Source organism: Xiphophorus couchianus, chromosome 17, assembly GCF_001444195.1.
Source record: "Xiphophorus couchianus chromosome 17, X_couchianus-1.0, whole genome shotgun sequence".
Classification (NCBI taxonomy): domain Eukaryota; kingdom Metazoa; phylum Chordata; class Actinopteri; order Cyprinodontiformes; family Poeciliidae; genus Xiphophorus; species Xiphophorus couchianus.
In genome coordinates, this window is record NC_040244.1 from 194586 (window position 1) to 220481 (window position 25896).

The 25896-nt window shown below is 45.5% G+C and overlaps 3 protein-coding genes across 12 annotated transcripts in view; all 3 read left to right on the forward strand.

Moving 5' to 3' along the window:
* stab2 (stabilin 2) overlaps window positions 1-12601 on the forward strand; it is a 29495-nt gene extending 16894 nt beyond the window's left edge. For both annotated transcript variants that reach the window (XM_028043733.1, XM_028043734.1), the window contains 27 exons: window positions 427-500; window positions 578-649; window positions 878-997; window positions 1076-1120; window positions 1196-1279; window positions 1400-1549; window positions 1858-1986; window positions 2122-2193; window positions 2484-2660; window positions 3491-3580; window positions 3661-3807; window positions 3966-4025; window positions 4105-4228; window positions 4321-4470; window positions 4553-4657; window positions 4968-5075; window positions 5145-5338; window positions 5410-5551; window positions 5646-5779; window positions 5860-6025; window positions 6262-6368; window positions 6440-6559; window positions 6626-6772; window positions 6890-7000; window positions 7069-7203; window positions 12168-12323; window positions 12396-12601. In XM_028043733.1, coding sequence (XP_027899534.1) covers window positions 427-500; window positions 578-649; window positions 878-997; window positions 1076-1120; window positions 1196-1279; window positions 1400-1549; window positions 1858-1986; window positions 2122-2193; window positions 2484-2660; window positions 3491-3580; window positions 3661-3807; window positions 3966-4025; window positions 4105-4228; window positions 4321-4470; window positions 4553-4657; window positions 4968-5075; window positions 5145-5338; window positions 5410-5551; window positions 5646-5779; window positions 5860-6025; window positions 6262-6368; window positions 6440-6559; window positions 6626-6772; window positions 6890-7000; window positions 7069-7203; window positions 12168-12323; window positions 12396-12476 — 3200 coding nt within the window. In that variant the 3' untranslated portion in view covers window positions 12477-12601. The remainder of the gene's footprint in view (window positions 1-426; window positions 501-577; window positions 650-877; window positions 998-1075; window positions 1121-1195; window positions 1280-1399; window positions 1550-1857; window positions 1987-2121; window positions 2194-2483; window positions 2661-3490; window positions 3581-3660; window positions 3808-3965; window positions 4026-4104; window positions 4229-4320; window positions 4471-4552; window positions 4658-4967; window positions 5076-5144; window positions 5339-5409; window positions 5552-5645; window positions 5780-5859; window positions 6026-6261; window positions 6369-6439; window positions 6560-6625; window positions 6773-6889; window positions 7001-7068; window positions 7204-12167; window positions 12324-12395) is intronic.
* A 2301-nt stretch (window positions 12602-14902) lies between these two features.
* parp12b (poly (ADP-ribose) polymerase family, member 12b) lies at window positions 14903-22029 on the forward strand. Its single transcript, XM_028043564.1, has 8 exons — window positions 14903-15282; window positions 16050-16185; window positions 18852-19143; window positions 19797-19889; window positions 20466-20592; window positions 20658-20826; window positions 20899-21016; window positions 21513-22029. Exons 1-8 carry the CDS (start codon window positions 14966-14968, stop codon window positions 21629-21631), a joined length of 1371 nt encoding a protein of 456 aa, XP_027899365.1. The 5' UTR covers window positions 14903-14965; the 3' UTR covers window positions 21632-22029.
* A 357-nt stretch (window positions 22030-22386) lies between these two features.
* The window catches only part of LOC114160779 (filamin-C-like), a 41431-nt gene continuing 37921 nt past the window's right edge, over window positions 22387-25896 (forward strand). For 2 of the 9 annotated variants that reach the window (XM_028043550.1, XM_028043556.1), the window contains exon 1: window positions 22396-23233. In XM_028043550.1, coding sequence (XP_027899351.1) covers window positions 22861-23233 — 373 coding nt within the window. In that variant the 5' untranslated portion in view covers window positions 22396-22860. Of the gene's footprint in view, window positions 23234-25896 lie in introns of all 9 variants that reach the window. The other 7 variants (XM_028043559.1, XM_028043552.1, XM_028043551.1 and 4 more) reach the window with 7 other exon arrangements.

Consider the following 25896-nt stretch of genomic DNA (forward strand, 5'->3'; position numbering starts at 1 on the left):
TAACCAGGTAAATTAAAAGATGCTTAGACGCTCTGTCTTCTAAAGTAGACACTGGTAGATGTTCTTTGGGCCTTTTAAAGAGTTTATGGAGACCTGTTGGTTTTCTGAAGGTATGTTGCAGACATAGAAAAAGTTTTCTGTATTTCCACTGATCCTTGAATCAAAAGATGCTTCTAAGGAATTTCACTGGTAGTTTTGAACAGTTCTTAGAGAACTGGTTTGGTAAAGTCTTTGTAAAACAATCTTTGTTCTGATGAGCAAGGAGGCAGTTGTAGAGGTTTATTCCTGCTGACCAGACTAACGGTTTCTCAGTGAATGTCTAGGCATGCAGCATTGGTTTTTTGGAGTAGGACAGATGGTAATCTGGAAACGTCTGATGTCTCTGGATGATCTCTCTGTAGTTCTGAGTGTTTTTCATCTCCACAGAGATAAATCCATGCCTGGAGGGGAATGGAGGATGCCATGCTAAAGCAGAGTGTATCCATGTTGGACCAAACAAAGTAGGGGCTTTCTCCATCAGTGTCAATAAAGAGATCAGCTTTATAGACAGTAACACAGGTACTGGTTGCGTTTTCAGACTTTGTGCGTCTGCAGCAAAGGTTACTCAGGTGATGGACAGAACTGCACCATTGTCAACTTGTGTGCAAAGGTCAGTTTGCCTGAAATCACACGTTTCTTCTCAGTGACCAGTTTGTGGGTGGTCACCTGAACAACAGTCCTTTCCTCATTTAGAAATCCTGCTTCTGCTGTAATGGGAGGAACTTCTTCTACTTTTAGCTTTTGAATTGAATCAGTTTCCAGAGTAGTGCATTGATTGAATATTGTCCAAAAGTCTAAATAATTAACCTGCTGTTATTATTTGGCCATTTTTTCTCAGAAAAATGGCGGCTGCCACCACTTTGCCCAGTGCAACATGACAGGACCTGGCATTCGGACCTGCACCTGCTCTGAAAACTTTGTTGGAGATGGTTTCAAGTGCAAAAGCACCGTGGACAGGGTGAGTTTCTGCAACACAAACCCTCACTGAGCCCTGCCACCTCATACATTTAACCAGCTATCTGCCCACTTCTGACAGGAGCTGAGGTACAAAGGGTCCAGCAACTTTTACTTCAGTTTGGTGGTGAGTATCCAGACATTTCAGTCTGTCGCCCCCTGCATGTGGAATCTCATTAACCAAAGTAAACTCTGGTTTCAGATGATGGAGATTACCCTGAAAGGTCGTGGTCCGTTCACCGTCTTTGCTCCAAATGCTCAGGCCATCAAATCTAACAACTCCTTGGTGAGACATCTGGAGGTAGAAGAATGCCTCCATTAAGCAGGTTCTCATTCCAGATAAGAATCTGGACAAACGTCTGGAGGTCAGTCAGTCTTAGATTATCACAATGTTTGTTTTTTTCAGGTAAGAGCTATTGTGAAACACAGAGAAACTTTCGCCAACGTGCTGCGGGGCCACATCGTCATGTGTCACACTTTGCTGCCTGACGACCTGTACCAAACCCGAAACCTGACCAGTTTGTCCGGATTCGTCCTCACCACTCGTTCCACCCAGGTGACCAATCAGACAACAGTTCAAATCCACATGTTACTGTTTGAAAGGAAAACTGTAGACTACTGAGCCGAAGTTCCTGTGCCAGTAGCAGCTATGGTTACCTGCAGGATAGATGAATATGCTTCAAGAACCCAGGAACTAGGATCCTGCCTAGAATACAGAGCAGTCTGGAAACAGAGCACAGAAATATGAATTCAGGCTTCTGATTGCTAGTTGAAATATTCTCCATATGGACACTAGGAATTTAGAAATGTCTTTAGATAGTTATAAAGAAAGGTTCAATTGAAGTCTGTTTGTTATTTCTTCAGGGTAAAATCACCATCAACGAGGCTAATTTGACCAACAGCGACGACATCAGTGTTAACGGCATCATCCATGAAATTGACTCCGTTCTGTTACCACCCAACCTTAACAGAGACAATATCCTGCTCATTCCAGTGGGTGCAAGTCAATCCTGACAACCTTTATCAAGCAGCAGCCTAGAACATGACGTTACGACCTGATTAATGTCTTGATCATTGTCTACATATTTCTGGGTCAGTCAGTTATCTACTTGACTTGTTTCTCTGCAGAATCCAACAGAGGTAAACCTGACAGACGTGGCTGAAAGACATGGTTATAAAACCTTCTACAAGCTTCTGAAGGTAAAACTCTACCACAGACCTCCAGGTCTAGCAGAGTCCATCTCATTTCTGGACCCAGCTGGGCCCCAGGAGGTCCAGACAAGCAGGTTAAACACTGAACCGCTCACCAGTCTAGTGCCACCAGCTACATTCATGTTTAACCTTTAAAACATTTCATTTGTTGCATTAAAATGTATAATGTAATGTGTCCCAGTGTCTTGGAGGACCATTCCTTGGATTTTATCTGCAGGTATTTAGCCAGAGAGCCGGATGGTTTCAGAAACCCAAACTTTATCTCCTGTGTGTTTCAGGACACAGGTGTGATGGACCTGATAGACAATGTGATTTTCCATCCAGTGACAATCTTCCTGCCATCTGATGATGTCATGGCCTCTCTGCCACAGCAGCAAAAGGACTTCTTGTTCCATCAGCAAAATCGAGCGCAGCTCCAGGAGTACCTGAAGTATCACGTCATGATAAGCCAGAAGGTGAGGCACTCTGCAGCCTGTTGGCCAGTTGTTCCCAACCCCAGGGCCGCGAACCGGTTCCGATCCGTGAACCAATTGGTACCAGGCCACGATAAAATTGCCACGCCTTGACTGCTCCGCAGTGATTAAAAGGTTGGGGACCTGCTTTAGGCCGTGTGTTAGGGTTCATGGCAGTGGTGGGCATCGCTAACTAAAAGGTTAGTTCCACTAATACTAAACAGCTAAATTCAATCATATTGATGCACACTATGTGTCATCATTAAAATGTGAAGAGGCTCTTAAAGCATGCGTCTGTCTGACACCCTGGTTGTTCATGTAAGTTATATTCTTCTGTACCTCATTATTCGTTAGTTTCCACCTGCTTCTTGAACAAAACAACAAACATGAGGGGAGGAAATAGAACTGCAACATAAACAGACTTCAAAATAAAAGCATGAACATAAACATGCACTTGAAAAATTCTTAAGTAACCAAAACCTCGAAACAGATTTTAAACGGTTTTTATGCAAATTTGACAAAACAGCCAAGTAAATTTATTTAGGGGAAGCTAAGTGCATGAGTAGATGTTTTCAAAGTTAGCTTGAAAACATCTAATGCACTCAATTAAAAGGATCTCTGCTACTGACTAGCGCATTAGCATGTTCACCACTGGTTCCTGGTAGCATGTAGTGAAGAGAACAATGAAGTAATCAATACCACTTTTGTTCTTCACAACATAACTGTGCAGAGAACAATGGAGAACAGGCACCACTGAAGATCTTTAAACTATGAAAAGCTCTTCTGTTGACAAAGATTGGACCCTCAGTTTCAGGTTATTTTTTTAATCTCAGGTTTATGCAGAAGGATTGATCTATCTGGAGTCCGGTCGGACTCTGCAGGGTTCAGCTCTCTCTTTCTCCTGCGGCGGTCCGGATAAAATTGTAAGTACAGTAGAAAAGGAAACCATAGAAGAAGAAGAGGCAAACTAAGTTCTGAATCAATGGCTGTTCTTGTTGATCAGGGAGAAATCTACGTTAATGACGGATCATGTCGGATCACTGAGAGGCATCTGGTGTTCAGAGCTGGGATTGCATATGGAATAGACTGTCTGCTGATCCCACCCAGCCTTGGGGGGCGCTGTGACGAACAGACAGTGTTAGATCTCAAGGTAAGTCCTTGATTCGTCTTACTGACCTTCTGAAGTCCTCTTGGAGAAGGAGGATCCCGAGTTTCCCCTCTGGATCGTAAGGTTCCTGTGAAGAAACCAGAAATGTTCCATCTTTGTGTTGCTGTGGATGAACATGTTTGTTTTACCTTTTGTTTTAGATGAACTGCGGCCCATGCACAAGAACTGCTACTCTCTGTCCCAGAGGAACCGTGAAAAAGGTCCGTCTCAGTTCCTGCTGACTGAATGTTTGATCAGAATGAGGAGCATCTCTCATCAGATGCTTTTCTTTGTGTTCAGGAAGTTGAGAACTGTGATCTTCCAACCTTGTTCGTCAGTAAAAACTCTGGCTGTCAACCCACCTGTACCATCAACTTCTGGCATCCAAAGTGTTGTTCTGGTTTCTATGGGAGAAACTGTCTGGGTGAAACTTTCATTGCTGTGGACTGATTGGCTACGGTTGGTTGAGCTCTTTTGTCCTAACTGAGACCCCGTGACTGTAACTCCTGTCTGTAGTGTGTCCTGGAGGAGTCCATTCCCCCTGCAGTAACCGAGGTAAATGCGATGATGGCCACCTTGGTACCGGCACCTGTACCTGTGACACAGGTTTTAAGGGCACGGCCTGCGAGATGTGCAGAGAGGGGTTCTACGGTCCCGGCTGTAAAGGTGAGCAGCAGGGTGGGTGTCCTCCAAGGTCTCTGGATCTCCAGGCTTCATCTGGTTTCATAAGGGCGACTCTGTGTTTCAGCCTGCAACTGCTCGGATCACGGGTCATGTGACGACAGACTCCAGGGGACGGGTTTGTGCTTCTGTGAGGAAGGGTGGACCGGAGAACAATGTGACATTCAGCAAAGTAAGTTTGGGTTATACAGATTCTAAACCTGATCCAGAGTCAGGAACTCTGTGGTTCTGTGACTAACAGAATCCTGTCATCTATAACAGTAAGGGAGTGGACAGTGCAGGGCTAATCTGGGATGATGGCTGGTAACTGGTCCAGTATAGCTGGGAGATAAACGGGAAATGTCTTGGCTTCATCCTGGGTTCTGATGTTACCTGATGTTTAGCAGACAGCAGGACTCGGACCTGCAGACCACCATCTGCTTCCCAGGTGAATGTTGAACCACCTGCCTGATGACACCTAACAGCTTCCCTGTCTGTTCCAGCTGAGGTATTCCAGTGCTCTCCAGCCTGCTCTTCAAAGGCCGTCTGTCAGGAAAACAACACCTGCATCTGTCGACCGTTCCACGTAGGAGACGGAGTCACCTGCACAGGTAAACATGTTGGTTTCCCTGTAGGAACCAGTCTACTGGTCAGCCATGAAGCTGTCTCCATCTCCACAGTGGTGGACATGTGTAAGATCTGGAATGGTGGTTGTGCCAGAGAAGCTAAATGTTCTCAGAGAGAGGAGAAGGTGAGCTGCACGTGTCCTCAGGACCACTCTGGAGACGGCTTCACATGTCTACCTGTGGACCCTTGTGCCAGCGGGGACAACGGCGGCTGCAGCGAGCACGCCACCTGCACCATGACGGCTCCGGTGAGGAACAAAGCAGCGCTCGCTACAACTCAGGTCTGTCACCTGTGCTAATGAGTCACATCTGTCATCAGGGGAAGAAAAGGTGCACCTGTAAGGACAACTACATGGGAGACGGAGTTAGCTGTGAGCTCAAACAGCTGCCAATCAGCCGCTGTCTCCTGGACAATGGAGGATGCCACCCAGATGCTACATGTACCGACCTCCACTTTGAAGGTAAGAGCTTGCAATGGGCTTCAGGGAAGGAACCAATCAGGAGAAGGAATCATTCCTGAACCCTGAACCCTGAGATCTGGATGTTTGAGTCCAGATGCAACGCTGGGCGTGTTCCACTACCGTTCAGCTAAAGGTCAGTACAAGCTGGACTACACCGCAGCTCAGCAGGGCTGCAGGGCAGAGGGAGCCACCCTAGCAAACTACACTCAGCTTTCCTATGCTCAGCAGGTCAGTGAACTCAACACCAAACTCAGATTTCTCATGCTAGATGAGATAATTGAATCTTCTGCTTGGGTCTATGGCTGAAGGGTGGACTGAACATGTGTGCTGCTGGCTGGTTGGACCAAGCCCGGGTCGCCTACCCCACTACCTACTTTAATCCCAACTGTGGTTTTGGACACGTGGGCATCGTGGACTACGGCACCCGGAAAAACCTGAGTGAGACCTGGGATGCCTTCTGCTACAGGATGAAGGGTGAGAGGAGAACATGCAGTGAGGTGGAGTTAGTGATCAGCCGCAGCATTAAGACCACTGAGTGGTACCAAGACAGGACTGTCAGAACAGATTGGCACCTCCTGCACAGCTTGGTCAGAACATCTCTACAGCTGTAGCTCTATGGTCTGGTTCCAGTCCGGGTGGCGTGTGCATCATTAGACAGTGGTGTTTTATGGATGTCCAGCAGAGGTCAGTGATGTCTCTCTGCGTTTCAGAGGTGCTGTGTGTCTGTAAACCAGGTTACATTGGCGATGGACTCATCTGTACAGGAAACCTGCTGCAGGTCCTCAGGTCCACTCCCACCTTCTCCAACTTTCTGATCGTGAGTATCACATCTTCAGTCACAGCTCAACTATTAATTCTGCTTCTGAGCAACATCTTTGTCTTCTTCAGCAAATCCTGAAATACTCTGAGGTGTCCGAGTCTGGAAGAAGGTTTGTGAAGAGCCTCAGTAAGCTGGAAGTCCAGTCCACCCTGTTTGTCCCAGAGAACAGCGGTCTGCCGGAGAACCTGGTGAGTCCCAGAGTCAGAGACACATCTGCTGCCAGCTGCAGTGTCCTCACTAATGTGTCCCAACAGACCCTTTCCCCACGGGACATTGAGTTCCACCTGTCTGAGGGTCAGGCTCTTCCTCTGAGCCAACTGAAGAACAACAGCCAGATCAGGACTCGGGTTGGCAGTCTGTCAGTCCTTGGGGTTGCCAATCTTCTCAGCCCGTCAGCTCTGGTGAGACCACAAGCCTCCTCCACATGGGGGTGGTGGGTTCATGGAGGTATTTGTTTCTGACTAAGCTTGACTCTTAAAGAAGGTCATCTTCAGGCTCCATCTGTTTCTGCTCCTCAGGCTTCCTGTTTCATTAACGACCGCTTCGTCACCGACTCAGACATTCGTGCTTCTAACGGGATCATCCACGTCCTCCAGGGGCCTCTGGAAGCTCCTCCTCCCCGTCCAGACGTGAGTCGCATCACGATGTTGGCTTTGTTTACCCAGCAGATGAGTGACTGTGTTTCTGGTTGGCCAAGCAGATGCATTCAGCCCACCAGGCTGGGATGGGAGTGGGAGTGGTTCTCCTGATCCTTCTGGTGGTGGGAGCCATCTTTGTTGGATGCCGGTTCTACCACCACAGCAGCAAACCCTTCCAGTTCCACTACTTCAAGGTGAGCCTCTGCTGGTTTTAAAACAGACCAGTTAAAACTGAGGGAACTAACAGGTTACTTCACCAAACCTACAGGTTACATAGACAGAACCTATGTTCTGTTTTAAAGTAATGAACCCAGTAGGTTCTGGTAAATCCAGTCTTGCTCTCTCATTAAATAGTCTCTGCTGGGCATTCTTTGCCAGTTTTGCTGCCTTTACATCCCAGGCCAGCTTATCTATGATATGAACTTCCAGGAAATGGCAGTTTGACAGCCTCTCCATCCGGTCTCCTAAAATCCACTGAGTTCCTTGGTCTTGGCTGTGTTTAGGATAGAGTAATCTTTGCACCACGCTGTGAGTCACTCCACCTCATGATGACGAAGACTATTACCCTCAAAAATGTGATGAAATTTAATGTGGTAGCAATCTGAGGAACGTGGATGACTGAGGGAAACGATCTGGATCACAGAAGTCAAACTCCAGGCCTCCAGTCGCAGTCCTGCAGGCTTTAGATGAGCCACAGGAACAAAACCCTGGAATGAAACGGCTCCATCACCTCCTCCTGGTGTGGATCGGTTCTCCAGAACCTTAATGACCTGATTATTCTGTTCAGGTGGAGCAGCAGAGGCTCATCTTAAAGCTGCAGGACAGCGGCTCCAGGACTGTGGTAGATGGACATCAAATGTTCAGTCTTTCTAGGTTAAACCAAAGGGGAGGTGGTGATGAAACTGTTTGTTGGGTCTGGATTGAGATGTAGAGTTATTGCTAAAATGACACTTTCAGTTGATAACGTGATGAAATGTTTATCTGTTGAAACTCAGGGAGCAAATATTCACTAGTCGTGTTTATCGAACTCCTGAACTTCCATAGATGAGTTTAGTAAGAAAATATTAGCGACGTATGAAAGGCACAATGAAGAGTTGACTTTAATTTTAACACTGATTTGTTGAAATATAATGAGAATACTAAAATGACAGAATTCATAAATACAATGTTTCTATCCGTTAATCCTAAAACCTACATGAATAATTAAAGACAGTGAGTCATTAATCAATAATGTTTTTATAAATAAGTTCAATGTGAAAACAAAAAGTGGATTGTTGGTCACTGATATAACTGATCATTTTCCATGTTTACTATGTTGGATATTAGTAATCAGTTTAACTTAAATATGATAAAGCAAAAGACTAATTTAGTTAGAATAAAATCACCTGAAGCTGGAAGAAATAAAAGTAGAATTATTCAATTATAATTGGCAAAATGTTTATGTTGATGAGTCATATAATATGATTTTGGAAATATTTGTAAGAATTTCTAATTATTAATGTCCCAAACAAACATCCAAAAATAGATGAACTCACTGGATGACAAAGAGTTTGGAGAAGGCATGTAAAAAGAAAACCAAGTTATGTAAGGATTTCCTTAAGTTCCCAACTCTGGAAAAAGAAGAAAAATATCAAATATATTGTGACGGGTTCTATTATGACTTGGCCAAGGCCGTGAAATTTATTAAGCGTTTCTTCAGGTGAACAAAGATGGCAGGTGCAAAATATACACAGAGGACGTCCAAGGCAGCTAAATCAGACTAACAGCAGCACCTTCATGGTCAGAGTCCATCACCTTCAGGTGGTTTGTCAGGAGTCTGACCACAGACTGACCCCCTGTGGAGCAGAGCCCTGCTTTGAAAGCCACAGGCTCCGCCCACAGGAAGTCCAAACAAGCAAACAAAATGAAGCAGTTACTTCTAACTCAAATAAACTCTTAAAGTAAACATAATAATAATAATAATAATAATAATGAGAGGGAAAAAAGACATAAATAAACTTGTAATCAAAAATACAATACTCAATTTAATAGAAAACACTCAGTACGTTCTGATGACATCACTACGCCATCATGTGACTTCCTCCCGGCGCCACAATCTGAAAACAACCTGCTAGAAAATAAAGCCGGGAAAATGTTTGATGCTGAAAATAAAAGGTTAGGATGAATTTTAACTGAAGCAGGAACATCGAGGGTTCACCACCAGGAACCGCAGCAGTTTAACTGCAACAAAAAGTATGTTAGCGATTGTGTGTGTGTGTGTGTGTGTGTGTGTGTGTGCTCGCATGCTGACACGGACTCTATAATTAAGTCCCAGCTGGTGACGGCTCCTCCATCACATATATAAAATACGTTGACATCAGTGCTGAGAATTATTATGATAAGTTGCTGCAAAAATACTAATACCAAAAATACAATGATATTAAAGGTGCTTGGAATATAATTAATAGAATTATTAAAAATAACAAAGATAGAGATTTCCCAATATGTATAAATACAACAACACTATAGTGGGAAAAAAAGAGGATATTGTTGAAGACTTTAATAAATACTTTGTTAATATTGGTCCTAATTTAGTAAACAAATTGCCAAAAGTTAGAGATGGAAAACATAATTATGAATTTAATAATATTAATACAATGTTCCTGGAAATAGTGAGTGACAGTGAGGGAATAGACATAGTTAAAAAATAAAAAAAATATGAAATCCAAAGATTGTAATGATATTGATATGGCTGTCATGAAAGAGATCATTTATAGTTTTATTAAATCTCTCATCTGTATTTCTAACAGATCATTAACTGGAACTTTTCCTGACAAAATGAAGATTGCAAAAGTTTTTCCACTCCATAAAAGTGGAGACAAGCAAATATGAACAAATTACAGGCCAATATCATTGTTACCACAATTTTCCAAAATTTTGGAAAAATGATTGATAAAAAGGCTGGACTCCTTTTTTAATCAAAATAATATAGTGACCGAGCAGCAGGACGACTTCAGGAACAACACGCTGCTGCAGCAGGAAACCAGGAGCTTCATACCTTCAGTCTGTTTATTGATCTTTGATATTATTGACCAGGAACCATTATTGGCTAAATATGAACTGTTTGGCCTGCGCAGCATTAAATATCAGAGCTTCGTAGATCTATGATCTATGAACAATAGATTCATAGATCCATGAATCTATTGTTCATAGATTACAATATGAACAAATTAACAACACAAAGTCACAAACAGTAAAATGTGGTTTTCCTCAAGGACCTAAATTATTTATACTTTATTTAAACAATATTTTTACAGTATCCAGTATTTTAAAGTTTATAATGTTTGCTGACGATACAATAAGACTTAGAAACTTAGTATAAACTTATCAGAACCGGGCCGATTCGGATCAACTTAGTTGGAAGCCTCACATAGAATATATTAGAAATAAAGTTGCAAAAACTATTGGAATATTGGTTAAAATAAAAGATTTAATAGATGCTAAAGGCTTGCCTATTATATATTCCTCTCTGGTTATGGATTATTTGTCTTATTGCTCAGAAATCTGAGGAACTGCAAGTAAAACAAGCATCGATATTTTAGTTGCAAAAAAAAGCTATAAGGCTTATTAATAAGGTGGGATATCATGAACCAACTGATAAACTCTTTATTCAAAGTAATACATTAACATTTAAAGATACTGTTTATATAAAAATACTGGAAATAATGTATAAAACATTGAACAAAAGTCTTCCTTCTGGTTTTCAGAAATGAATTAAGCTCAGAGAGAATAAATCTAATTTGTGAGATTTTTATAAAGTCCAGATGTGTTTCAGTTATTTGTGTGAAACTGTGGAATGAATTGAATGATGATTTGAAGTTCTGTCCTTTCTTGGTAAACTTTAAAATGTAAAATGATCAAATCTTACACTGTTATGTAGATTTATATATGTATTGTGAAGATATCTTGGTGGGATGTTGGGTAGACCAGAATAAGCTTGGCTTCAGCCGCTTCCTTTTTGGTAAATTATGGGTTTGTTTGTTTTTGGTTTTTTGTTTCCTGTGTTTAATGTGGACAATTTACCAAAATAAAGTGATTGATGATGATGATGATGATGATGATAGTCTAGCTTTTCAGCTCATAGTGAAGACTCGGGGAGATTTGCTTGTGACCCAGACGGGCCCAGCATCCCAGCTTTAGAATGTGTGGCTCTGTTAGTATTTGTTTCCCATTTATGTAAGATGTATTTTATTGTGCATCCATTAATTTTCTAAGCCCTGGTCCCCAGTGGGGTCAGGACGAGCTGCTGCCTCTCCAGCTCACGTTCCGGGCGAGAGGCGGTCACCTGGCCAGTCTGTTGCCAGGCAACACAGAGACGGACAGGACACACAACCATACACACACACACACACTTAGGGAGAATTTAGAGAGACCAATTAACCTGACAGCCATGTTTCTGGAAGCCGGAGAACCGCAGAGAACCCACCAAGCACAGGGAGAACATGCAGAAAGACCCAGGCCGGGAATCAAACCCAGGACCTTCTTGCTGCAAGGCAACAGTGTTACCAACTGCACCACTGTGCAGCCCCTTTATTGTGCATTATCAGATGTAATTTAGTGTGAATGTTTTACGGTTGGTCCAGTAAACAGACTGAGAGGCCAGAAGTCGTTTTCAGGACTGAATTACAGAAAAATTGTTTCTGCTTGTAAAGTCTCGCCTTCATTTCTCTCTTATTGACGTTTGGGTTAGATTGGATTAAAGAGTTACATTATCTGGGTTTTGATTGGACAGAATTTGTGTAACTGATGCCAGGCGTCATCCAGGAGTTGATGGTTTTAATCCCAGTTTGAAACCAGTTAAACCATCCTTGGTTCCATCATCAAACCATCAGGTCTGACTTTCCCTCCATCCAGGATTTGTCCAGGTAAAGAGTCAGGAAAAGGGCAGCCAAAATCTCTGCAGACCTCACACATGCTGGACATGAACAGTTTAGAGCTTGACCTTCAGGTGGCGCTGCAGAGACAGGCTCCTCCCCCAGCCTGAAACGCTGCATCTCTGCATTAATTTAACCTGTTCTGTAAAAACTGCATCGGTTTATTTCCCAACGATTTCTAATCAAAATGTTTTCACCGTGGAACCGTTTGAGTCCAGACGTTAAAACCCGACTGGTTCCTACAGGACGACGACAGAGAAGAAGAACCTGCAGCTGAAACAACAAACTACAGCCGCAGCATCTCTAACCCGGTCTATGAAGCGGGTCCAGAACCAGCAGTTCCGGAACCGAGCCGGTCCAATGGATCCGGGCCCACTGGGAGTCTAGAGCCGTCTGTTCAGGTGGAGTGAGTTTCCGTCGTTCTGCTGCGATGTACAGGTGAGACCTGGGTTTAACCGGAGCCGTCTCTGCAGGTGGAGGACAGACAGCTGAATCTGGACCCGGTCTGCCGGGTCAGAACCACTCCTACAGCTATCATCCATCAGAGACCCTGAAGGACGGAGCCACTAAACCTGGACGCCTTCAGGAACCAACTGAAGCGCAGATGTAAACGTTCTACAGTGTTCTGGTTCTGATGGAGTTCTGGAAAAGAGAATAAAGTATCAACAAGCTGATCTGAGTCATTAGTCGAGATTTTTGTTTGATTCTTTTCACATTCAATTTGACTAAATCCCAGAAGAGCAGCAAGACAGAGGATCCACATCAGGTCCGAACAATTCCAGAACCAAGTACTGCCCAGGTCTACGTTCTGGACCCAGGTTTAGTAGACGGGTCTCAAATGGTTTGTTACAAAATGGAGGAAAACATCTGAGGAATCCGGAGCTGCTAGAAGTTCAGCTGAAACATTCTGGGTTCTGTTCTCATTCTGTTCCCAAAGGTCCGGGCTGCCTGGTCCGTTTCCTCGGGTCGGTGCTGGTCAGCAGGTCTTCAGCCTGGACCCCAGGGTCCTAAACTCCACCTGGTTCTCCGTTTCCTCTCCCAGACTTGGATTCAGGCTCAGCGGTTGAGGCATCAGCAGAGTGTGAGAACTGCATTTGTCAGGTTTAGGCTTTGATGTAGGTTGAGTTTTCAATAAAGTGATAAAGTTCCAGATTTTCTGTTTAGTTTGAATTCTGGAGAGTTTCTGCTCCAGAGAAAGACCTGAACCTAGAGGAGCTTCCAGCAGCCAGTGGAAGAAATGAGCAGGTTTACTCTGTTGTCATGGAAATCACTTTTACCCACTGATTAAATTAATAAAGCATGAACATGTTTCACATTTAACTCAGAATCAGACAGCTTTATTGTTCTGTGGTGTCAGAAGGTTGTTGTTGAAAGTCCCAGGAAATCAGCAAATTCTGAAGTACTCGGGTCGACCCGTCTGGTACCGACACCATGCCACGCCGAGTAACTTAATTTCACCTTCTTCCTTTTTCTGACGCTCACTTTGAACTTCAGCAAGTTGATTGGCCGATTCTCTGTGCTGACTGAAATTGTGTACCTAATAAAGTGGCCAATATGTTTCTCTTCTAATGTATAGAGATCCTCCAGGGGGCGCTGGAGAGGCACCAGGAAAATGGATGGATGGATCTCCAACCTCCCATTCATCAGCAAAGTTATTGAAAAAGCTGTGTGGAAACAATTAACTAGTTTCCTAACCAGAACCAGAACCAGAACCTGTCCAATCACTGAACAGAAGCTTAGAACAGATAAATGTGTGGATGTGCCAAAACCTTCTCCAGCTGAACAGAAACAAAACTGAAGTTATTATTTTTGGACCTAAAGATGAACGATCTAGAGTTATAGATCTAGAGTTATAGATCTAGAGCTATAGATCTAGAGCTATAGATCTAGAGTTATAGATCTAGAGCTATAGATCTAGAGTTATAGATCTAGAGTCAATGCACAGCTTTAGTTATAACTAAAACCAGCGATCAGCCCGAAACCTGGGAGTAGTGATGGACTCTGACCTGAACCTCCAGAGCCACATAAAGACAGTTACAAAGTCGGCCTTCTATCACCTGAAGAACATTTCCAGGATTAAAGGACTAATGTCTCAGCCAGATCTATAGAAACTCATCCATGCCTTCATCTTCAGTCGTATTGATTATTGCAACAGCGTCTTCACAGGTCTGTCCAACAAATCAATCAAACAGCTGCAGCTGATCCAGAATGCTGCTGCTCGTGTTCTCACTAAAACCAGGAAGATAGAGCACATAACACCAGTTTTAAAGTCCCTCCACTGGCTCCCTGTAGCTCAAAGAATAGACTTTAAAATACTGTTGTTAGTTTATAAATCACTGAACGGCTTAGAACCACAATACATTAAAGATCTGCTGTTGTTGTATCAACCTTCCAGACCTCTCAGGTTCTGGTTCTGGTTCTGCTCTGCATCCCCAGAACCAGAACCAAACGAGGAGAAGCAGCTTTCAGTATCTATGCACCACAAATCTGGAACAAACTTCCAGAAAACTGTAAAACAGCTGAAACACTGACTTCTTTTAAATCTAGACTAAAAACCCACCTGTTTAAAATTGTATTTGAAATGTAATCAATTACAAATTTATTGATGGAACTTGACTTCATGATTGATTATTCTGTGTTTGTAATGATGAAAAGCACTTTGAAATGTCTTGCTGCTGAAATGTGCTATACAAATAAAATTTGATTGATTGATTGATTGATTGATTGATTGATTGATTGATTGATCCACAGGTCTATAGAAATAAAACATCCAGACGTATTTCCTGTTTCATCCAGAGGAACCTCATCGGTACTTCTGATTGGTTAGCATTCAGCCAATGAACTCGTCCTCCAGATGTTCCTGACAACTTCCAGCAGCTGTTCAGCTAGACCAGAACAATGAAGGCAGGAGAACATCTGGACCTCTGGCCCCGCCCCCATCATCTGACCCCTCCCCCAGGCTCTGGCTCCTCCCCCCGTCCTCTGTCCTCCCGGCGCTCAGTGCCTCTGTCCGGGCGGCAGCAGCAGCTCCAGCAGCAGCAGGATGCCCTCCATCAGCTCGGTGATCCTGCAGGCCACCAGCTGCCTGTGTGAGCGCAGGGGCTGCATGCAGCTGCAGCAGCTGCAGCAGGAGCTGCAGCAGCGTTGCAGGATGACAAATGAAGATTTCATCTACATCATCCACAACTGTCCGCAGCGCTTCCTGCTGGTCCCGGACGGGGAGTCCTACTCGGTGGTCGGTCGCACCTCCCTGCGGCTCTGCGGGGCCTACAGCCGGGGGGAGCGGTGCGGGGGAAGCTGCCAGCAGCTGCATCTCTGCCGGTTCTACGTTTTCGGGAACTGCAGGTTCGGGAAGGGCAGGTGAGCCGCGCACACAGGAACTAGAACCCGAACCGCTGCGGGACTATTTCCCTCCGCCGCGGACTTATACACACTCAGTTGTCTCTCACGAAGTGAAGCGAAAGTTCAGGAATTAAACCTGAGAAAAGGCGAAAAGTTGATTTGTTGTGATCGAGAGAAAGTTTTCCTCCTGGTTCTTCCCATCGGAGGTTCTGGTTCCGATGTTTCTTTCCCAGTTTATGGGTCAAAAACCAGGAATTCATTCCGGGATTCCCAGCAGGAGAACATCTCGAACCCGACCTGATACTTCAGCCCCGAATATTAAGCAGAACCAAATAAAAACAATATCAACTTTTCCCGACGTCACAGAGTGACGTCAGAAACCGAGAGCCTTCAAGTGAGTTTTAGTTTGTAGAGAAACGAAACCTGAAGGCACACTTCCGGTCTGGGCTGAGATCACAGCGGTTCCAACAGAACCAGGACCAGAACCAGTAAACATGAAGTTGGTTCAGTTTGTAGCTCTGCTCTGGTTCTGTTTTCACAAACCGAACCGGAGAAACCGAATTTCTTACAAAGTCACTGAGGAAAGTGACGTGATTATTTGTCTTTGCTTTATTTAAGTTGTACAAACATGTCTGAAATACAAAAGAAAGTTTATTAAATGCTTTATCATCATTTAATTTAATCATTAATTCAAGGTATAGAACAAATTTATTTTTAAATAGTTATTGTGTGATCTTCTGAGTCTCCAGGTGTTTCCAGGTCTTATCCATGTCTTTTCCCAACAGGAAGTTGTGCAAGCTGTCCCATGACGTCAGCTCGCAGCACAACGCCGGGCTGCTGAGGGAATGCACGCTGCACCAGCTGCAGGAGGACGAGCTGTTCCTGCTGCTGCTGCAGAACGACCCGCAGCTGCTGCCTGAGGTAACCTCCACACCTGCTCAGGTAGCTCACACAGGCCAGAGGCGCGGATATGGGGGAATATTCCTGCCATAATCCAAGAGCACACATTTTCAGTCTGAAAGCAGGATTTCATGTCTTTTGTTCTCAAAACTTCTCCTGGCGCTCACACTTAGTCTCTGCTCGGACTCTTTCCTGTGTGTCTTGTCTCTATGCTGCTGTAACTGCGAAGTAATTTCCCTGCTGGGATGAATAAAGTCATTCTATTCTATTCTATTGCTTTTGAAAGCTTTTAGCTGAAGCTTGATCCGCTTTCTGAACGCTAATTCTGGCCAGATGTTCTCCAGCTCCCTCCTCAGGCGGTTCACATTGGGACGTCAATTTCCAACCAAACACTCCTGTAAATAAAAGCCTTGTGACCAACTGATACAAAAAAGTGGTAATTCATGCTATTAAACTAGGCACACTATCCTCTATTAAAATGTGAAGTCATATTCAATATTTTAAATAACATGAATATTAAATGTTTTCTTCAATAGCTTCCAAATCGTTGCCCCATTAACTCAAAATCAGTGAAATGATCCTACTAGTCTATATAGATGAAACACACTCATCTTTATTACATTTTGACCCCTTTTTTATTTTTTAACTAATTTTATATTTTAAAAATATTTTTAAAAAATGTTCATAAAATGTATTACCTCAGATGATCATCACATGCTGAACCATCTATCAATCAATTCAAAAACACTTCAAAAATAACTTTCCTGTAAATGTAGCTATGATAGCTGTGTGAATAAGGTCACAGCAAAATAAATCTTGAAAATCTGTTTAGTATTTAGCGAGTTATGATCCATTACATGATACTTCAGTTCTCCTGTCAAACATGTAAGGCTGAGTGGAGCGGTGGAAAACATGCAGCTGTTTCAGGAGGAGGGAAACCAGAAATGTGTTGGTGGTTCTTCAGACCAAACACATCAGAGTGTCTTCATTTCCTCAGAACTGCTTTGTTAAAGATGCTGTTGAGTTTTCATGCTGCTCTGCAGCTGGCAGCACCAGTCCTGACCACTAGGTGGCAGTAACGTTTTCACACAACTTTAAAGATGGCTGAACTTTTCAAGAGCACCTGGCTGCAGACGCCGTCAGCAGAGGAACTCCTCTGGACGTTTAGATGTGTCTGGGATGATTTTAATCTGGTGGATTCGGAGGATTAAGAACTCTCTACAGGCCTCAGACTTTGACCTGTGGGGTATGAGCGCCATCTGGTGGTGATTGTTCTCTTGTACTTCAGTAGAAACTCTAATGGTTTCTGAAGAAATTTCACTTTCCATCTAAAAGGTTCCTTCAATTCAAAACATGATTAGAAAAAACAAGGTTATAAGTTATAGTCACAAAACAAAATAAAAGGGTCGTTAAGGTCACTAATTTCCTGTCTTATTTTGAAAAGCTCTGACTTGTGTTGTCTGTTCTGTTTCCATCGTCGTTCGCCTCATTTTGTCTCAGGACGTCTCAGAGAGCGTTGTTCAGATTATCGTCCAAACTGTTCTAACGGGAGCAAAATGCAGATTCCTCCGAGTAAAACCCATCAAATCCAACTGGTTTGGAGATGCTGGTTATCCTGGACAGACTCCGGATCCGGATCCGACCCCCGGGGTTTGGCGTGTTTTCGTTCCGCCGATGATTCAGAGTGTTCATGTCTGTGGTTTGGCTTACTGGAACCAGTTGGACCAGTTGAGCTCCTGCCCTGTACAGCCTGAATGGAAGATGAAGATCTGAGGAAGAGGAAGCTGGAGGCTTAATGTTAAAGTTTAATACTGAAAGCAAAATGGAGAGAAAGCAAGATGAGAAGAAAAACGAAAAATAAATGAACTAAATAAAAAAAACTAAGAATGTCTCACCAAGGAATCCACAGCAGGTAAAGTAAAACTCTTCTGTTCACCTTCTATGTTAACATCACTGCTGTCTAACTGAAACAGTTCATCTGAACTGAACTGAACTGAACTGAAGATGGTTTGGATCAGGAACAGGTTCATGTGGAGCTTTTATGTCGTGTGTAACTAAAAAGCAGATATAACCCAGTCCTGTTTGGACTCGGTGTCTCTTCCATCAGAACCACCAGAACCATCATCCAGAGTCTAACTGGGTCACAGGAAGCTGGATGTTCCCAGGCCCAGTTATGCTCCCAGTTTGTCCATAATCCCAGTTTAACTTTGAGGATTTTTCCAGATTTTGCTGAGCTCGGCATGATGATGGTTCTGACCTGGTGGAATCATCAGAACCAGTTTCTCCATCCAGTCGTAGATGTTTCCGTCTCCCACTGCTTCAGGACTTCCTGGTTTCTGACCAATCAGAGCAGAGAGACACGCCCCTCTCACCGGCTGGTTCTGGAGGAACTGGACCTGAAGGTTCTGAGTTTGTCTAATGTTTCCCACTCTGGGTCATTTTGAGGCTCATGGTGCGGTTGGAAGGAATCACCATAGCAACCAGTTTCTTATGTCAGCCATCTTGGCTGCCTCCTTTAGGCGTTGGCTTTCTCAGGAACAGGAAGAAGGCAGCAGGTGCCTTTCAAAGTAAAGGCTGGTGTAGCAACATGTGGCTGAGGATGATGTGCAGCAGTTTCCTCTGATGAAGGCTTGACCTGTACCTGTTGTCTTCCTCCTCCTCCTCCTCCACCTCCTCCTCCTCCTCAGGTGTGCGTTCATTACAACAAAGGCTCGGCTCCTCACGGCGGCTGCAGGTTCCAGGACTCCTGCTCCAAGCTGCACCTGTGCCAGCACTTCCTGCAGGGCGTCTGCCGGTTCGGGCCGCGGTGCAGGCGGCAGCACGCCGTGGACCAGCGCAGCCAGAGCGTCCTGGAGCAGAGGGGGCTGAGCCGCCAGCTCATCAGAGATCTGCCCGTCACCTACAGGAACGCCCAGCACCTGAACGCCACCGCCACATCAGCTGCTGCTGCATCACCTGCTGCATCACCTGCTGCAGACGGTGAGCTGAAACACCCTCCTCTGGCACGATGCTGCTCTCACACGTCGCTGTTCCTGGGTTTGTGACGTTACGCAGTCAGAAATGAACAGCAGTAATTTGGTTTAATTAGCCTGTTGGAAGAGAAAAATCAGTGTTCAGTCATATTTTCACCATCTGATTCATTCATCTATAAATGTCACAGTTTCAAACTGAATATTTAAGAATGAATCACATGGTGAAAATATTACTGAAAAAAATGAACTGATTTTTTTTCTCTGAATGATTAAATAACCCAGATTACTGCTGTTAATGTTTTCCAAACGGCGCCTCCTAGTGGACCAAACTCAGCCTGATTGAACATCAGATGTTCAGCAGAGATCAAAGTCTGTAGTTTCACCAAAGCCCAGAACATGAACAGAGCTGTTCATCATGAACTATCGCCACAGGCTTTTTGTTCTGTATGGAAAATAATTATTTAAAAAAATTAAATCTAACTCTAACTTAGAAAAGTTCATAAATATACAAGAAAGACTAAATTAATCCCATAAAATGTGAGAAAAAATTGCTTAGAAATCAACACAAATTGAAATGATCAAAATCTAGTGTAAGGTGTGTAAAGGGGATTTTAGCGCCTCCTGCTGTTCAGGTGATGAAATGTTCTGTTTGTGTGTCAGACCCAGATTCTGATCGGTTCTGTAAAGCGGCCCAGACAGACGAGACGGAGGAGATCTGTCTGCATTTCATCAGGAACAGCTGCAGGTTCCGGGGTGAGTTCCTCCACATGCAGCTGCTTCAGCTGTTTGGTTTAACAGCAGCACTGCGGCTCAAAGGAAAACTCTCCAAAAAATCATTGGCTGCCCTCTCCCCTCACTGGAGGACCTGCACAGCGACCGCTGTCTAAGAAAAGCACAACACATCACAAAGGACACTTCTCACCCCGGACCTTCTCTGTTCACACTGCTGCCTTCAGGCAGAAGATACAGAGCAACCAGAACCAGAACCAACCGTCTCAGTTTCTACCCGACAGCAATAACAAAACTAAATGCAATCAAAAACAACCATTAATCATCATGAATGATGGATGTGAGAATGTGGCTGTTCTTATTTATTGGTTTTTTTGTTTGTTTGTTTTATTTATGTTTTTTTTACCAGTTATTTGTTAATTCTTACATTGTGTGTGAATTGTGAGACAGTTATTTTTTGTTTTTAAGCATATGGACTGACTGATGGCACCTTTTAAATTTCGTTGTTCTTGTGACAATGACAATTATCTTATCTTCTCTGCTGTGGTGACCAGCAGGTGGCAGCAGAGCGCCTGTCTCAGAGTCCATGTTTCTGTGCAGACAGCTGCCGCCAGGTCCACTTCCACCTGCCCTATAAGTGGGAGGTCTATGATGGCCGGTGCTGGTCAGACCTGGAGAACATGGAGGAGATTGAACGGGATTACTGCGACCCGGCTAAGACTCACAGGTGAGGCTCACCTGAGGTCCGCTCCCGGGTCGCCGAGTCGCCTCTCAACGCCTCTTGTTCTGCAGCTCGGACTATCAGCTGGTGGATTTTGTCACCATGACGATGGAGTCCATGCCCGTCCGCCGTCTGTCCACCGTCTCCTGGGTGAGGAGGCCGCCCCACTACAGCCTGACCACCCAGTGGCTGTGGTACTGCCGGGCGGAGCGGGGCGGCTGGCTGGAGTACGGGCAGCCGGTGAGTCGGCCCGACGTTCTGGACCGTCTCGGCCGGTCTTCAGGTTATAACGACATGTCCTGGTTCCGTCAGGATGAGAAGCAGCGGTCCACTTCAGTAGCGTCTAGAACCGTGGAGGAGGCCTTCGTCTCTGGTGAAAGCGAAGTCCAGGTGGTGAAAGGCCAGAGGGTCTACGTCGTCTCCTTCAGAGGTACCGCCGGCTGTCCATCACTTGGTCCGGACTCTTCATCGGGTCTGGACCACTGAGTCTGGACCAGGGAGCCCAGACCACAGTCTGGACAGTGAGACTGTGGTTTGGACTCTCATCCCAGTTAATGAAGGGAACGTGTGCACAGGTTGGTGGCTCTAAGGCCCGACCCAAAGTCCAGAAGAGCTTCAACACAATCAGGTGTTTTATTAATGACTTGTCCTGATACACAGGAGTTTGTGTGAAACCAGAGGAAATCTAAGTTCTGTTGGACCTGTAGAGGTTCTGATAAACACATCAGAGATATGAAGGGAACCTTAAAGCCATGGTGGGGTTTTGGGGCCGATTCTGCTCTGACCTGGTCTTCAGCAGGTTGACCTGATCGTTGCTCAGACGTTCAGACAGTGAGAGTGTCGTCAGCATATGGCCGTACCGTGGTCTGTAGAAGTTCTGATGGTTCCTGTCCTCTCTGGACTGAACCTGTCCCTCTGTCCTGCAGACATGTACCAGAGGAACCCCAAGCACCACACCAAGCGGAGCGTGCGCCGCCGTCCTCGCTTCGTCTCCAAGGCCGAGGTGGACAAGCTGGCGGCTGACCTGAGGAAATGTTCTGGATGAGTTCTGATGGACCTGGTCTGGACTCTCTGACATCACACCAGTAAAAAGGAACTTTCTGTTTCTGGTTTCCAGCATCAGAACGTTTTGCAAATCTGGATTTTCCTGGTCCAGAAGAATCAGACCAGAACCTTTTTATGTTTTATTTCACCAGAACCGATCAGGTTGCCAAGAGCAAACCTGCTGTCGCACGTTGCGTTGCTTCATGTTGCGTTAATTGAAGCACTTTGTAAATCAATCTGCGCTGCTCAGACTTCCTGTTATTTTCCTGGTTTCTGATTTTTATTTGTTGTTCTTTTTACTGTATTTTATTTTGATAGTTTATGTTCTTGCTGTTTGCACTTCCTGTCACTGTTTCCTGTGACTTCAGATCAATTGTAATAAATTCAATGAAACTTTGAGTTTTCTGTCATGTTCTGGTGGTTAGACCCGGTTTGACCCAGTTCTGTGGTTCTGAGTGAGGAAGGTCCGGTTCAGAAGCTCCTCTGCGGCCCCTGCAGGCAGGAAGCTCACCGAGGGTCCGGACCGGTTCTGACCCAGGAAGGTTCTCACCTGACCGGTCCGGTTGTGGGTGTGTCCACACCTCTGTCCTGATCCAGGTTGTAGTTCTCCAGGTGGTCCAGCAGGAGGCTCTACTGCTCCACCCACTGGTTCTACTGGTTCTACTGGTTCTAGAGGCTCAACAAGTTTAAATTAATCAGCTTAATTTATAAATTAGTTCCCTGTCTCTGAAGACAACCTGTGGACATGTCTCTGTCCTCTGATTGGTCCCCTCGGTGTCTCTGTCCTCTGATTGGTCCCCTCTCTCCTCTTTACGAGCTGCAGACTCTAAAAATACGCGGGGCGTCAGCTGGACGGGAGTCCCGGGTTCGGATCGTGTTGGGGGGGGGGCAGGCCCCGCCCCCCGGGTTGCCGCGGACCAATCAGCTGCTGCCTGATGGTGAGGTCATGGTGGGGGGTGCAGAGGGGTCATTCCTGGGGGTCCAGCGGAGTGACGCGGAGCTCCCTACTCCTGCGGGTCAGTCCGAACCGAGTCCATTCCGTCCGAACCGAACCGCTGCCCCGCACTCGGCGCCTCTTCCTCCGGACCGAGCCGAACTTTTCCCGGACCTTCCCCGCGGAGCGAACCCAGCTGTCGGACTCTGATCCTGGCTCTGTCCCCGCCGCCGCGCTTCTCCTCCTCCTCCTCCTCGGTTCCGACCCGGTCCGAGCCCGTGTGACACCCGCGCAGCATGATGAAGAACAGCGGCTTCCTGGAGCCGCAGCAGCTCTTCTTCCTCAGCCCCGCAGAACCCGCAGAGGAGGAGGAGGAGATGCCGGCCACCGAGAAGGACCTGGCGGAGGACGCGCCGTGGAAGAAGATCCAGCAGAACACCTTCACCAGGTGGTGCAACGAGCACCTGAAGGGGCTCAACCGGCGGATCGCGGACCTGCAGAGGGACCTGAGCGACGGGCTGAAGCTCATCGGGCTGCTGGAGGTGCTGAGCCAGAAGAAGATGTACCGGAAGTACCACCTGCGACCCAACTTCCGGCAGATGAAGCTGGAGAACGTGTCCGTGGCGCTGGAGTTCCTGGAGCGGGAGCACATCAAGCTGGTGTCCATTGGTGAGAGAACGGCCCGGTTCTGGAGGTCCGGACAAAGGCTGCTGGGGGCAGGGTGAACCAAAAACCCGGAGAACCAAGGAACTGGAGGAAGGTTCTGGTGACCTCTGGATAAATCCAGAACCTTCCTCCAGTTCCTTGGTTCTCCGGGTTTTTGGATCACCTGGAAGAACCTGAGCAGGTCATAGGGTCTGGGAGGTTCTGGGAGGTTCTGGATCCTCACAGAACTTCCAGAAGGTTCCAGTTGATTTAAAACCTCTGAAACCTTCAACAGCAGAAACGAAGCAAACGAAGGGTTCAGGGGTCTCAAACTCCAGGCCTCCAGTCGCTGTCCTGCAGGCTTTAGATGAGCCACAGAACAAAACCTTGGAATGAAACGGCTCCATCACCTCCTCCTGGTGTGGATCGGTTCTCCAGAACCTTAATGACCTGATTATTCTGTTCAGGTGAAGCAGCAGAGGCTCATCTAAAGGCTCCAGGACTGGAGTTTGACACCTGTTCTAGATGTTCTAGATCTGCTTGGTGTTCCTCAGGGTCGTAGATGTCTGAGATTCTCCAACTGGATCCTGGACCCATTGGAGAACTGGTCCAGGCTGTTGGACCAGTTTTGGTTCTGGTTCTCTAGATGTTCTGTCTCTGAGGAAGTGAACGTGTTTCAGGAGACTCTAGGAGAGGTTCTGGTTCTGGAGGAGAACTTCTCCGTTCCTCTGGAAGCCAAACTGCAGATGCTCTGCTGACTCAGGACCAGAGGAGGGGCCTGCAGCTGCTGGGAGCCTCTAGTTTGGCCCCGTTGGGCCCCCGGGTGGCCCTGGAGCTGATTGATGCAGGACAGCTGAGCTCTGCTGCTGAAAATAGGCATCGGCAGGGCCGCTCTCAGCTGCTGGGGGCCCGGGGCCCCATGCACCCTCTGGCCCCCAGGGATTAGCAGCAGAGTCAGTTTGATAAAGTGCCAGAATCAGAAACAGGAGGTTTTGTGTCTCTGGGATTAAAATTGTAAAATGTTTGCTTTTATTAGTTTATTTAGATCTTTCATTATTTCACGGCTTCTGGATAATTTCTGGATTTTCTTTTAAATATACATAAAAAAAATCTATTTTAATTTAGGTCCTAAATTTGTTGGGATGGTTGAATCATGTAAATCATGTCTTTATCTGGATTGCTTTGGTTTCTGGAGTTTCCTGTTGCTTTATGCTTTTTCTTCACTTTGTTTCTACATTTTTATTTTTAACATTGTTTTGCTTTTCCCCTTATTTTTCAAAAAGCTTCTATATTTTGATATCTGGATTTTTCCAGGCAAGTATTTTACTCTGGTTTCTACTGGTTTCCAGTACAGTTCAAATAAGATGAAACTAACTTACAGCTGGTTTCAAGTCAATAACTTGTTCATATTTTATTTCACTTGAAACATGAAAAAAAAAAGTATAACAGATTAATCTGCTAGTGGAACCAGAGAGAAATTGACTTACAACAACCTCCTGCTGAAAAGTTTAGTTTCTTTTTTTATTTCCAGTGGCCTGAGGTGTTTTTACAGTGTACATAATGGAAAGTTTCAGCCTTTCCCAGATTCTGGTCCTGCTGGTCGGGTCCAGACTGTCTGCTGCTCGGTTTCTTCTACATTCTCTCTGGGTTTCTTGTTGTTTCAGTAAACTTCATGTTTCTCTCTTTAATCCATCGTCTGGATGGTGTTTTTGGAAAGACGTTTCAGAACATCTTTCCGGTTCCTGAGGTTCCCTTCAGAACTTTTCGGGTTTCTGCTTCAGGATGTTCTGATTCCTCTCTGGGTCTCATTTTTCTGGACTTTGTCAGAACTGCCAAGGCTTACTTCTCTGTGTTCTGCTGGTTTGGTGGCTTCTGTTTGGTTCCCATCCGGCCTCCTGCCGGGTTCTGGAGCCGCTCTGCTCTCCAGAACCCGGTCAGGGTTCCCTGCCTGCAGAGCCATTCTTGTATTTTCTAATTCTGTCGGTTCGTGTTTGTCTGTCAGAGTAATGGCTGCCATGTGTTGCAGCAGTCAGAGCTCAGGAATGTCCATCTGAAGCCAGGACCCCCCCACTCACACACACACACACACCCACGCACACACACACACACACACACACGCTGCTTATTTTGGATCTGTGACTCACTGGGACTTCCTGTGAAGCTGACCAAGAACTGAGAACTGATCAGAGAGTTCTGTTGGTTCTGTTGGACCTGAGAAGCGGGTCCACATGGACTCTGGTCCACATAGACATTAACGCTCTGTTAGCTTATCAGCTACGTGTCAGACTCTGGGAGGAAGCTGGAGTTCCTGTAGAGATGCTCAGGTGGAACATGGAGACTGCAGGCGGGACGGGTTCTGGTCCGGGCGGGCTGAGGCCCAGTCCGGCCAATTCCCCTTCCAAAGTCCAGCCAATCAGCTGCAGCAACTCGTTAGGGTTCTGTTGCTCAGCAGTCAGAGTCTAAATTTCAAAACATTTTGATCATTTCATTAAATCCCACATTTCCTTTTCTTCTGGATTTTCTACTTTATTATTTCTATTTTCCTCTCTAGTTTTTAACAGCAGAATAATTCCTGTTTCTGCTCTGCTCTTAGTTTTTCTCTTCATTTTGTTTTTTCATTTGAGTCGATTTAAATCACATTTCCATCAGAGGGACCCGGTACCAGGTCCGGGACCCGGTTCCGGTTC

What these genes read in the sequence shown, in the direction of transcription:
- parp12b (XM_028043564.1), top strand. Translation starts at nt 14,966, where the DNA reads ATGCCCTCCATCAGCTCGGTGATCCTGCAGGCCACCAGCTGCCTGTGT. An exon ending in GAACAGCTGCAGGTTCCGGG is followed by an intron (nt 19,890 to 20,465) that starts GTGAGTTCCTCC and finishes GTTTCTGTGCAG; the next exon opens with ACAGCTGCCGCCAGGTCCAC. An exon ending in CTACGTCGTCTCCTTCAGAG is followed by an intron (nt 21,017 to 21,512) that starts GTACCGCCGGCT and finishes TCTGTCCTGCAG; the next exon opens with ACATGTACCAGAGGAACCCC.